Source organism: Scyliorhinus canicula, chromosome 3 (genome assembly GCF_902713615.1).
Source record: "Scyliorhinus canicula chromosome 3, sScyCan1.1, whole genome shotgun sequence".
NCBI classification, from domain to species: Eukaryota; Metazoa; Chordata; class Chondrichthyes; order Carcharhiniformes; family Scyliorhinidae; genus Scyliorhinus; species Scyliorhinus canicula.
In genome coordinates, this window is record NC_052148.1 from 42,994,667 (window position 1) to 43,008,529 (window position 13,863).

The 13,863-nt window shown below is 43.9% G+C and overlaps 1 protein-coding gene across 1 annotated transcript in view; it reads right to left on the bottom strand.

Moving 5' to 3' along the window:
- The window catches only part of nelfa (negative elongation factor complex member A), a 73,621-nt gene that overhangs the window by 27,326 nt on the left and 32,432 nt on the right, over nt 1-13,863 (bottom strand). Inside the window, exons 2-4 of the mRNA XM_038793377.1 lie at nt 4,849-5,020; nt 3,331-3,492; nt 1,107-1,196 (exon numbers count right to left, since the gene is read on the bottom strand). Coding sequence (XP_038649305.1) covers nt 1,107-1,196; nt 3,331-3,492; nt 4,849-5,020 — 424 coding nt within the window. The remainder of the gene's footprint in view (nt 1-1,106; nt 1,197-3,330; nt 3,493-4,848; nt 5,021-13,863) is intronic.

Genomic DNA, 13,863 nt, shown 5'->3' on the forward strand with positions numbered 1-13,863 from the left:
GGGCTCGATGGAGGCCCCGATATGGGGGAACCATCGGTTTGTTCCAGGGAGCATTGATGGCGGATTTCTGGGCTGGCACAGGGTAGGGGTTAGGAGGTTGAGGGACCTGTTTGTGGAGGGGAGGTTCGCGAGCTTGGGGGAGTTAGAGGGGAAGTTTGGGTCCCCCCCGGGAACATGTTTCGGTACATGCAGGTTAGGGAGTTTGCCAGGCGGCAGGTGGAGGGGTTCCCCTTGTTGCCCCCACGACAGGGTGCTCTCAGGGGTGTGGGTTGGAGGAGGGAGGATTTCGGACATATACCGGGTAATGCAGGAGGTAGACGAGGCCTCGGTGGAGGAACTGAAGGGTAAATGGGAAGAGGAGCTGGGTGAGGAGATTGAGGAGGGGACGTGGGCAGATGCCCTGGAGAGAGTGAATTCCTCCTCTTCCTGTGCGAGGCTCAGCCTCATACAGTCCAAGGTGCTGCATAGGGCCCACGTGACTGGGACGAGGACTAGTAGGTTCTTCGGGGGCGAAGACAGGTGTGCTAGGTGCTCGGGGAGCCCAGCGAACCACGCCCATATGTTTTGGGTGTGCCCAGCGCTGGGGGAGTTTTGGAAGGGGGTAGCAAGGACGGTGTCAAGGGTGGTGGGATCCAGGGTCAAGCCAGGCTGGGGACTCGCAATTTGTGGGGTTGCAGTGGAGCCGGGAGTGCAGGAGGCGAAAGAGGCCGGTGTCCTGGCCTTTGCGTCCCTAGTAGCCCGGCGGAGGATTCTTCTTCAGTGGAAGGATGCGAGGCCCCCAAGCGTGGAGGCCTGGATCAATGATATGGCAGGGTTCATCAAGTTGCAGAAGGTGAAATTTGCCCTGAGGGGATCAGTACAGGGGTTTTCAGCAGCAACCTGGGGGGGGGTTTGGTTCGGTGGGAGGGAGAATTGTGTACATGGGTTTGTTGGATGTGGCGGGTGTTATCTCTTTCCTTTTTGTTGTTTGCTTTTTTTTTTGTTTTTGTAGTTGGTTTTGTAGTTGGGTGGGTGTTGTTCTTGGGTTTTTACCATGGTTGTTTTGTTGTTTATATTTTGTGAAAATCTTAATAAAAATTATTTAAAAAAATACTATTAGTACATACTAGTGGTATCGAGTTTCTTAACCAAACCTCTTCCTTTGGCTAGAAAAGGCACTCCAGAGGTCTTTTTGAGCTGCTGGGCAGTTTCTGTTGCTGAAAAACAATAAAATAAATTTATTTTGAGTAATCTTCTGAAGGAGGATAAATAGGAGAGAGGGAGAGAGAAAACAACGGAAAAATCCACTGAATCTCAAAAAACATCCGAGACTGGTTATTGCTCAAATAGCTTAAATGCAACAAATTGAATCCATAATTTGGCAAAAATACTTTCTGTTAACAGTGAAAACAAGAAGCTACTCTGTCCCTTAACCTGAATGGTACATTATATGTTGTCAGATCACAAGATATGGGAGCAGAATTAGGTCACTCAGCCTATTGAGTTTGCTCTACCATTCAATCATGGCTAATATGTTTCTCATCCCCATTCTCCTGCCTTCGCCCCATAACCCGATTCCCTTATTAATCAAGAACCCATCTGTCTCTGTCTTAAAGACACTCAGCGATTTGACACTCAGTGATTTGACCTCCTGTGGCAAAGAGTTCCAAAGATTCACCACCTGAAGAAATTCCTCCTCATCTAAGGATCATCTCTTCAGTGAGGCTGTGCCCTCGGGTTCTGGTTTTCGCTCCTAATGAAAACATCCTCTCCGCATCCACTCTTTCCAAGCCTCGCAGTATCCTGAAAGTTTCATTAAGATTCCCCCCTCGTCCTTCTAAACTCCAATGAGTACAGACCCAGAGTTCTGAACCGTTCTTCATACAACAAGCTCTTCATTCCAGGGATAATTCTTGTGAACCTCCTCTGGACCCTTTCCAAGGCCAGCATATCCTTCCTTAGACTTGAGGCCCAAAACTGCTCACAATACCAAATGGTGTCTGACTAGAGCTTTATACAGCCTCAGAAGTACATCCCTGCTTTTGTATTCTAGTCCTCTTGACATAAATGCTAACATTGTATTTGCCTTCCTAACTGTCGACTGAAGTAAGTCAGTCACTGAAGTGGCATTTTCCATGCTGCTCTTTTAAAAAATAAGACAATTTCCCCCTCCTAATTTTAGTCACATTTCTTCCTTTCCCCGATGATGCCAACTGTTATTGTGTACAGTAGGCACAGTCAGTTCCCTAGCACTGCGTGCAAATGGTCAATCGCCTTTTTGTTTATTTCCTCTTGAGGTGTGGGCGATGTTGGATAAGCAACATGCAGAGTTGTTATAGCACAGGAGGCCATTCAGCCCATCGAGTCCATTGGTTGCCCACTTGCACATGTCTGAAGACAAAGGTCCACTCCACAGTTTGGGGTTGGAATGGTGTAGTTGGTCCCCTATCCTGGAGGATATTAGTGAACCATTTGGGCTTTTGCAAAAGATTAGCAGTTTTTCATGGTCATTATTTTCTGGTATTATCCTACAAATGACCAGATTTGTTGAATCCAGTTTCATAATCTGCCCTGGCAGGATTTGAGCCACATAACTTCATGTCCACTTTGATCTTAAGATAATGAGACCTGGCAGATTATTTGAAGGCATCTCAACAAAGCAGTATTTTCCTCATCCAACGTCCTCGAAACCCACTTCACCACAGGTTATGCACGTCAATTAGCAAAAGGGTACCCTAACTATTTTACCCCGTCCCACAGCTAAGCAGCAAGAATAAATCTGGAATCTTTTGGTTTACTTAATTCTATGCTGGGCAGTGCATGTAGACACTCGGTCATTAGAAGAGCATAGTCCATCTTCCAAACTCACAACGATTACCATCTAGAAGGACATGAGCAGCAGATACATGGGAACACCATCACCTGCAGTTTCCCTTACAAGTCACTCACCATCCTGACTTGGAAATATATTGCTGTTCCTTTACTGTCGCTGGGTCAAAATCCTGGAACTCCCTTCCCATCAGCACTGTCGGTGTACCTACCCATGGACAGCAGTGGTTCACAAAGGCAGTTCACCACCACCTTCTCAAGGGCAACTAGGGAGGGGCAATAAATGCTGGTCTCGACAGCAAAGCCCAGATCCCGTAATTTTTTTTTAAAAAAGTGCTTAACCAAAATATTCTCACAACCGTGTCTTTATTTGATCATAATAGCATTTAATATTTTATCTTTGTTCTTCCTTCCATTTATTTGATGGGTTGGGCTGGGGGGTAGGGTTTGCAGTTTCGAAATTGGATTCATTATCCAGAAATATAATTTTCTTATTACATATTACATTAACGAATAACTTACATTTTTGTAACAGTTCTGCTCGAAGTGTGGCACTTTTGGGTTTTCTTTTCAGCTGAAAATGTTTCACTGGGGGTGTGAGTGGTCCCACGAGGGTGGTCAGGGCATTCTTATTCAAGTACTGGCACTCCAAAGGCAACATAGCAGAGGCTTCACATTCATTAACTGATTAGAAAGAAAATGCATATTAGAGACACAAGAGCCAATGATGGTAAAAAACAACATTCTTTAAATTAGAGACATTTAATGTACATAAGGGACCCATTTGTGCCTGTGCGGATTATTTTCAAGTGCTTACATGTTTAGCCCCACATCCATGCTTTTTTTCTAATCCTGCCAAGTTCCTCGTCCTCAAATAAACGTTCAATTCCCTTTTAAAATAATTTATGAAGTCAGCTTGTACCAACTTTTCCAGTACAGTGTTCCAGTTTTCTTCCACTGAGGTGGAAACTTTTTGTTCATTTTGTCTCTAGAGCTTTAGCCAATGCTTTTCAATCCAAGACTTCTAATTATTGACCTACTCTCCAGAGAGAAGTAATTATTCTCTATCTACTCTATCCAATTCCTCATTGTCGGAATATAGGACCCGGGAGCAGGTGTAGGTCATTTAGTCCTTCCGGCCTACATCATTATTCAATACGATCACGGCCGATCTGTTTGTGGTGGTGGTGGTGGCGGCGCCCACCTCTCCACCTCTCTGTTTTAAAATGGAGCCCTACAGGGCCATGGACCAAATGCAGGAAAGTGGAGGCTGGGTGGCTCTTTTTACAATGGACAAGTGGCCACTTTCTGTGCCATAACCTTCTTGGGATTTTATTTTTAAACGGTATCCTCCAGTTCTAGTCTCCCCACAAGAAGAAGCATCCATCCTTATCAAGTACCCGCAGGACCGTGTATGTTTCAGTAAGACCAACTCTCTCCAAAACCTCTTCTTGATGCTTTTATACCCCAAATCATTTAAAGTAGCCAATGTGACAAAACTGGAGGGTCAAACCAGTTATTTAATACTGCAAGTTCTAATTTGGCAGCTTCGAACAGTATAATACATCCAGTACAAAGTGTTCCCATATTTAACAGCGACATTCAAAATTACACATGGTTTTGATAGAATAGGTAGGGAGAATTGTGTTCACCAGCAAGAGGACCAGTGACTAGAGGACACAGTCCAAAATATCCATGGTGGGCAGTGGTGAGAAATCGGGAGAACTTTTAAAAATACACATCAAGTTGTAACAATTTGCAATGTACTGTCTGAAATGAGTAGAAACAGATCAAATAATACATTTTTGGAAAGGAAATTGGATGTATATTTCAAAAGAAAAAGTTTTGAACTAAAGTACGGTGGTATTTTGTTTAAAAAATATTCATGAACTACAATCTAAAGCTTAAAGCCGTTTATCTGAATTCAGACATTCTCCTCTTTAGAAAGAATTATTTTGCTCTCTATTAGAGGTAAATGTAAAGAAACCCAATAAAATGTTCAAATTATGGGAATATAGTGGAGTTCAACCTTAAAAGTACCTTTTTCTCGGAGTTCCCCAAGAATTTCTTGCAAGTTCTGATTGTGTTCCTCGAGCTCAAGGTTGAGAGATCCAGTCTCAGGAAATGTTTTCAGAATATCTGCCACCATCTGAACCCAGGAGTCTGTGTCCATTGCAGCAAGATGAACTATTTCAGTCAAGGAGCTTTTCATCTGCAAAACAAACAGAGAGATGAATATATGATGATGGGTAGTTAAATACAGAAAATAGACCACAGTGGGGTTCCAAGGCAAAACGTTCTCAACATAGAAATAATTTTGAAATGTTGACCGTTCTGTGAATAGATCTTGTTCCAGGTTTCTACAAGGGGGGGGGGGGGGGGGGGGGGGGGGCAAATTAGCAAGTTACAAACGAGGAAGAAGCAAAAAGGCAGAAAACACCGAGTAAAACTCTTTGCAAATCAAAAAATAAATTCCATCTCAAGAGGCTTACCTTCTTTCAAATCGAAGCATTTAGATTACACATTAATCTGCGCCACTCTCTCCCCACGTAGAATAAAGTGGGGATTTAGGGATAGGAGAGGGGAGGTTTGGTGGGCTCAGGGGGAAAGGAATTAAACAGGAAGGGCTGCTAAAAGAATGGACTCAAATCAGTGACAAAAGTAGCCCATGGGTTTCCTGCGCTTGCTATTGGATGCAAGGAGTTGGAGTGTGATGCTTAAGGAAACCATTGGTACTTCAGAAAATAAACCAAAGCTCATCTCTGCTTAGTGGAATGATACTGGAGCAGTGAGCAGTTTGCCTGAAGGAGAATGAGACCTGGCAGCAATTGATGTGAACTAGTCAATTTTGGTCAAGCATGCCTTAACCAACCTTGTGTCAGATGTGCACAACTGCATCCTTTGGACTTGAAGGAGCAAGAAAGGGAGACAGTGCTGGTGATTATGTATGGGGTAAAGGAATAGTCGAGAAGATTAATACTGTAGCTGCAGCAGTGACCTCTGCTGGTAATTCTGTATTCATACATGAACCACACATTGGGCTTGTGAACTGGATAATATGAAGGTTACACCGTACAATTGACCTTGTGATACTTACAATGGGATGGGGGCAGCATAGTGGTAATGTCACGGGACTGGTAATCCACTATCTTTTAGGGGAGTGAGTTCAAGATTTCCACTCCATTGAGTACGAAAGTGCATCCCAATTTTACTCCTAAATAGTCCAACTTCATTTTAAAACTTTGAATTTGTATCTACATTATATACCACAAAAGGAATGGAACTGGATGGACCACCAGCATCGTCTTAGGCACTAGAAACAAACCCTGTCGATGCTGCAAAGTTCTCCTTACTGGCATCTTGGGCCAGAATTGGGAGAGCCATCTCAGGCTAGAAAAGCAAGTGTAATGTAAATTGCTTATTGTTACAAGTAGGATTCAAATGAAGTTACTGTGAAAAGCCCCCTAGTCACCACATTCCGGCACCTGTCTGGGGAGGCTGGTACGGGAATCGAACCGTGCTGCTGGCCTGCTTGGTCTGCTTTAAAAGCCAGTGATTTAGCCCAGTGAGCTAAACCAGCCGGACATAGTGGAATCATACCTTACAGACAATGTCCCAGACACCATTATCACCATTCCTGGGTATGTCCTGTCTCACCAGCAGGGCAGACCCAGCAGAGGTGGCAGCACAGTGGTATACAGTCAGGAGGGAGTTTACATGAGAGTTCTCAACATTGACTCTGGACTGCACAAAGTCTAATGGAATCAGGTCAAACATGGGTAAGGAAACCTCCTGTTAATGACCATGTACCGCCCCTCCAGCTGATGAATCAGTACTCCTCCATGTTGAACATCACTTGGAGGAAGCACTGAGGGTGGCAAGAGTACAGAGTGTACTCTGGGTGGAGAACTTCAATGTCCATCACCAAGAATGCTCAGTAGCACACCACAGTCTAAGCTGACAGGATCCTAAAGAACATAAGCTACTAGACTGGAACAAGTGGCAAGTGAACTAACAGGAGGAAAAAAGCATACTTGACCTCATTTTCACCAACCTGCTTGCCACAGATGCATCTGTCCATGACAGTATCGGTAGGAGTGACCACCACACAGTCCTTGTGGAGACTAAGTCCCACCTATACATTGAGGATACCCTCCAGCGCGTTGTGTGGCACTGCCACCGTTGTTTGACACTGCCATCGTCCTAAATGGTACAGATTGAGAACCGATATCGCAACTCACACTCGGCATCCATGACGTACTGGGTCATCAACAGCAGGAGAATTGTACTCAACCACAATCTGTAACTCATGTCCAGGAATATTATAATAATCTTTATTGTCACAAGTAGGCTTACATTAACACTGCAATGAAGTTACTGTGAAAAGCCTCCAAGTCGTCACATTCCAGCACCTGTTCGGGTACACAGAGGGAGGATTTCAGAATGTCCAAATTGCCCAGCATGTCTTTCAGGACTTGTGGGAGGAAACCGGAGCACCCACAGGAAATCCACGCAGACACGGAGAGAACGTGCAGACTCCGCACAGACCCAAGTGAGTCAGTCTTCAGCCAATTCGATTCACTCCACATGGTATCAAAAAATCGTATATATTCCGGCAATAGTACTGAAGACTTGTACTCCAGAACTTGGTGCCCCTAGCCAAGCTGTTCCAGTACAGCTACAACACTGGCATTTACCTGGTATGGTCTGTACACCAGAAACAGGACAAATCCAACCCAGTCAATTACTGCCCTATCAGTCTACTCTCAATTATCAGCAAGTGATGGAAGGTGGCATCAACTGCATTACAAGCATCACTAACTCAGCAATAACTTGCTCACTGAGGCTCAGATGGGGTTCTGCCAGGGTCACTCAGCTTCTGACCTCTTTACAGCTCTGATTCAAACATGGACAAAATAGCTAAATGCCAGAGGTGAGGTGAGAGTGACTGCCCTTGATATCAAGGCAGCATTTGACTGAATATGACATCAAAGGGCCCTAGCTAAACTGGAGTCAGCGAGAATCAGGGAGAAAACTCTCCGCTGGTTGGAGTCATACCTGGCACAAAGGAAGGTAGTTGGAGGTCAATCATCTCAGCTCTAGGACATCACTGCAGGGTTCCTCAGGAACCACCTAGGCCCAACCATCTTCAGTTGCTTCATCAATGGTCTTTCTTCCATCACAAGGTCAGAAGTGGGGATGTTCGCAGATGACTGCATAATGTTCAGCATCATTCGCAACTCAGATAATGAAGCAGCCAATGTTTAAATGCGTAATTTCCAGACTTGGGCTGACAAGTGGCAAATATCATTCGCGCCAAACAAGTGCCAGGCAATGACCACCTCCAACAAAAGAGGATCATCATCATCATTGTCCCTTGATATTCCATCGCTGAATCCCCCACGATCAACATCCTTGGGGGGGGGGGGGGGGGGGGGGGGGGGGGGGGCGTTACCATTGACCAGAAACTGAACTGGACTAGCCACCATTTCAGGGCAGAGGTTAGGAATCCTGCGTTGTGTAACTCACATCCTGCTTCACTATCTCTGGTCAAAATCCTGTGTATATAGGATGCCGCATTTTCCAAAGTCTGGCTGTTCTCGATATGTTCCTAACGGAAAATATTTGGTGAGTCATCTGGTCTGCCTGTGTATGAAGCAGGCTGTTTTTATAATTTTTCAAAATATAAACTGCTAGTAACTTTTCCACAAACCTACACAGCTTCCATCTAGTTGACACCAAGTACTTTCTAAAGTTGCCAGACTTCCAATCTTATTTTATTCCACATTAAAATGCTGTATGAATAATATTCTATTGTAAATCCCAATATAGTCCAATTCAAATTTACACCCTTGTATGACTGCTACGATGCTTGTAGGCAGTGCCGTTCAGTAGTAACATCTTCCTCGTCATTTAACCCTGGATCCTGCAGAGTACTGACTGTACGGCTCAAGATATTTAGCCTGCAGTCGCAGGCCTCCCACTGCTGGTGATTGAGTGGCATCATTTGCTTTGGTGCATGGGGCAGAGAGGGGGGGGGGGGGGGGGGAAGAGGGTGTCAATTGTGTGGTTATCCAGGAATTATCCAGTTATGTAAATTTGAACTGTCTCCAACTTGAACTCTTGTGTTGCATATTTTTGCAGAGGTTTACGGGAAATTGCCCATTGGAACTTCAAGCTTCCCAGGCAAATCACACGGAGGCCAGCACGTTGGGACTTCCACAGGGTCCCAATGCATATCTGAAGTCGTCCATTTCGGCACAGGAGGGGCTTCCCATCAGGTTCCCACCTGCCCCATCCTCTCCTCAATGTTATGTTCGGACAGGTGGGGACTAGGCCAACTGCCTTTACTGCAAATAAGGTCCTAAGTTGTCAATTCCTGGCCAGCCTCAGTTTCCAGTTGGTAGGAGGAATAATAATAATAAATAATCTTTATTTAATTTAAAAAATAAATTTAGAGTATCCAATTAATTTTTTCCAATTAAGGGGCAATTTAGCATGGCCAATCCACCTACCCTGCACATCTTTTGGGTTGTGGGGGCAAAACCCATGCAAACACCGGGAGAATGTGAAAACTCCACATGGAACTGGGGCTGGTTTAGCTCACTGGGATAAATCGCTGGCTTTTAAAGCAGACCAAGCAGGCCAGCAGCACGGTTCGATTCCCGTACCAGCCTCCCCAGACAGGCGCCGGAATGTGGCGACTAGGGGCTTTTCACAATACCTTCATTGAAGCCTACTCGTGACAATAAGCGATTTTCATTCATTTCAAGTGACCCAGAGCCGGAATCGAACCTGGGACTTCGGCGCCATGAGGCAGCAGCACTTACCACTGCATTACGTGCTGCACTAATAATCTTTATTAGTCACAAGTAGGCTTACATTAACACTGCAATGCAGTTACTGTGAAAATCCCCTAGTTGCCACACTCCGGCGCCAGTTCGGGTACACAGGAGGAGAATTCAGAATGTCCAATTTACCCAACAAGCACATCCTTCGGGACCAGTGGGAGGAAACCAGAGCACCTGGAGGAAACCCATGCAGGCACGGTGAGAAAGTGCAGACTCCGCACAGACAGTGACCCAAGCCGGGATTTGAACCTGGGTCCTCGGCGCTATGAAGCAACAGTGCTAACCATTGTGCTACCGTGCTGCCCTACAGAGAGAAAGCCCAAAACACAATACTATTCAGGCCTCTGGGGGTACCGACTCAGATGGTGAGAAGGCACACCTCGCCACTTAAATTTGTGGCCGAGGTGAGAGTCTGACTAGCAATGCTCATGTTAGATCTGTCTTATTGGGAGCAGCATGGTGGCGCAGTGGGTAACACTGCTGCCTCAGGGTGTCGTGGTCCCAGGTTCGATCCCGGTTCTGGGTTACTGTCCGTATCGAGTTTGTACATTCTCTCCACATCTACGTGGATCTCACCCCCACAACCCACAGATGTGCAGGCTAGGTGGATTGGCGATGCTAAACTGCCCTTCATTGGAAAAAATCTATTGATTACTCTAAATTTATTTTAAAAAACAGATCTGTCTTATTGGATCTCACGGTGGACACAGTATAGAACAGGAGAGCACCATTCATGACAAGGAAGGTTCTGGCTGGGATTAAAGAAGTCATGTAACTATACATGATTCAATGTCACATTCTGAGTCACCACGCATGCATAAAATGCTAGGTAGATAATCCTAATTACACATTACCCAATTATTTTTTCTAAATAAGGGCCAATCTAAATTCATAAAATAAAAGAATGGATACAAGGTAAAACATAGAAATTTTAAAAGTTGCTGTACAAGATGGTGTCTTTGTGAAAACTGCATTTTGCTGTCTGCTTCATCATTGAAAATGACATCAAGTTTCTGTTACAGAGAGTCTAAGTCTTGCCATTTCAGTCCAAATCTCCCTTTAAGAATGCAAAAAGTGTTAATTACAGTCAAGCAGTCTCTGGCAACGAAAGGTACCAGTACAGGTATGGTGTCACTTTCTTTCAGGTTTTAGTTTATCAACATTTTAAAGATGAAAATAAGAAACCTTCCTTTGCCTTTCATTTCTCTCTCGCTAAAACCAATCTTTCTTTCCCTCCTCCTGCCTGATCAGATCACAAGTGCACCTACTCTGCTTTATACTTCCTTCTTTGCTCTGTTAATTTCACATTCGTTCAATATGATTGATTACAGAGATGCATGCTTGCCCTATTTACTCAGCTCCCAGATGCCCTGTTTTCCACAATGCATCATTATCAGCTCGCAAGCTCAAAAGATGCAGAAACCTAGACGTGTAAAGGGTAATTCTAACCAATGGCAGACACTGTTTCGATCCCTGTCACACCAAAATTCAGCTCATTACGCATAATGGAAACCTAGCCAAAGTTAAACTCAGACAGGCACTTCATAGCAGACAGGTCACCATGGCAACACCACCATGACATTTCTTGTTGGCTAGCGAGATCTTTCAGATACAAGGAAAAAAACAGAATACCCTTTCACTAATCACAGTTTATAAACTTACAAGCAGAGTAACAGAATAGATTTGATTATGTAATATTTATACCCATGATTATGAAACTACACAAACAAGGCAAATTAATTGAGGGATGAAAAAAAAACACTGAAGAAAAGCAAGTGAATGCCGAAAAGTACTCAAGAATGGGTCTTCTAATTTAGATGCGTGGTTCTGGCTGACCTTTACTGGTTTACAGTCAGTACCCACAAAGACGACGAACAAAAAAAGAGCCAGGTGGATCATTACATGATGCAGCAGAAAAGGCAGCCATTGATGCATCGTGTCAATGATAGACACCGAGATTTAAGATTCAGTGGCTACAGAAACAATACTAATCATATATTTTGTAATATAACATCAAGGTTGTTGACATTAGATTCTATAACCTATTAGTTATTCAGATAAGGCACAGCCAGAATCGTACAAAGCTTTTCCTATTTCTGAATTGATATGTTCAAGGAGCAGCCTGGGAATGAGGAATGGGAAGGAGCTTGAAGCATTCCCATGAGAATCTAGTGGGGTGGGACAATATTGTTATGAATCTTGTACAGAAATGAGTTACTGTTTTCAACCCTCAGCAAGTTGTGAGCTATTAACTAGTCGATATGTTATGCAGTTGTGCACAAAAAGACCCCGGTACCAACGCCACTTTCTATGGTTTACAGCTGCATCTCACATTTTGGCACTTGACTGTTAGATGAACAGAACTGGTTTCACTGCTCATGCAGGCACAATGGATCGAATATCCTCCTTCTGCACCTTAAACAATAATGTGCCTTTCCAAGTGTCTATTGATAACCGTATTCAAGCTATGCCAACACATTCCTGATGCAAGTATTGGAAATCGTGGATGGGTAGAATGGGATGGGAGCTAGAGAGAAAATTAGGGAGTAGAGGAAACAAATCAAAGAAAGAAGCTTCGAAAAATACCAATTGGTCATTGAAGTAATGAAATGTTCAAATGTGATTGAAGCTTCAGTCAATGCCACATCTACTTCACATTCATACCCACATTTCAAGCAGATAATTTTGAATAACAGTTTACAACAAATTTATATTGCTTTGAAGGCACAAAAATCCCACATGAAAAGTGACCCAACCATGTTTAACAAACAGATGATTGAAGGAAGAGGCTTGTAAAGTTGCCAAAAATAGTAAACCAGAGGATTGGGTGAAATTAATGAGACTGAATGCTGGTAATTCCACTGAAGCCTTGATCCACATCCCAGAGCGTTGTAAGAGGTGGCTGTGGAGATGGATGTATTGGTGGTCACCTTCCAAAATTCTATTGGTTCTGGAATGGTTCCTGCAAATTGGAACAGTAAGAAGTCTTAAACACCAGGTTAAAGTCCAACAGGTTTGTTTCAAACACTAGTTTTTGGAGCACTGCTCCTTCCTCAGATGAATGAAGAGGTAGGTTCCAGAAACATTTATACAGACAAAGTCTATACCTGCAAATGCTGGCATTCAAAATATCGTCTTGCATCTTTGACTTTGTCTATATAAATGTTTCTGGAACCTACTTCTTCATTCACCTGAGGAGGGAGCAGTGCTTCAAAAGCTAGTGATTTGAAACAAACCTGTTGGACTTCTTACTGTGCCGACCAGCATCTCCACATCATACAAATTGGAAAGTAGCACATGCACATCATCAAGAAAGGAGGGAGAAAACAAGTAACTACAGGCCTGTCAGCCTGACATCAATAGTAGAGAAAATGCTAGAATCTATTATAGAAGACATGATGACTTGGCACTTCGGAAGTAATGGTAGGATTTGGCAGAATTAACATGGATTTATGAAAGGGAAGTCATGTTTGACAGACTTTGAGGATCCATCTAGTAGAATACATACAGGAGAACCAATGGATGTGGTATATATGGATTTTTAGAAGGCTTCCCCTCCTGTCTCCTCCTCACTCTCCTACACTTGCTCCCTCTTTTCTGAAGACTGGTTCCCCTGTTCATTACGAGGGATATAGTCCCGTGCAAATTGTTCATTGGTTTTCTCTGCCTGCTGTGTGTCCACCTCATCATTTTTGCATACAGGAGTAAAGAAGTCTTGCTGAACTTGGGTAGAGCCCTACTGAGACAGCACCTGGAGTAGTGTGCTCAGTTTTGGTCCCTCAAAAGTCTCAGGCTTTAGAACTACTGCAAAGGTTCACCAGACTGATCCCGGATGCTGGGATTGTCCTAAAAGGAGAGATGGAGGAGAGTGAACCTATAGTCTCTAGAGTTTAGAAGAAAGAGAGGCCACCTCATTTAAGCATACAAAATTCTTACAGGGCTCAACTCAGTAGATGCAGGAATGATGTATCCCCTGGCAGGTGGAGTGGGAAAGAGAAGGAAGATAAGGAGAGGTCTAGAACCAGGGGACACGGTGTCAGAATAAGAGGTGGGCCTTTTATAGATGAGGAGGAATGATTCTGTGGGATTCTCTACTTCAGGGGGCTGTAGCTGCTCAGTCATTGAGCATGTTCAAGACAAGCAATCGATAGATTTCTAGATATTAAATAGATCACGAAATATTGGGATAGTGCAGGGAAAATGG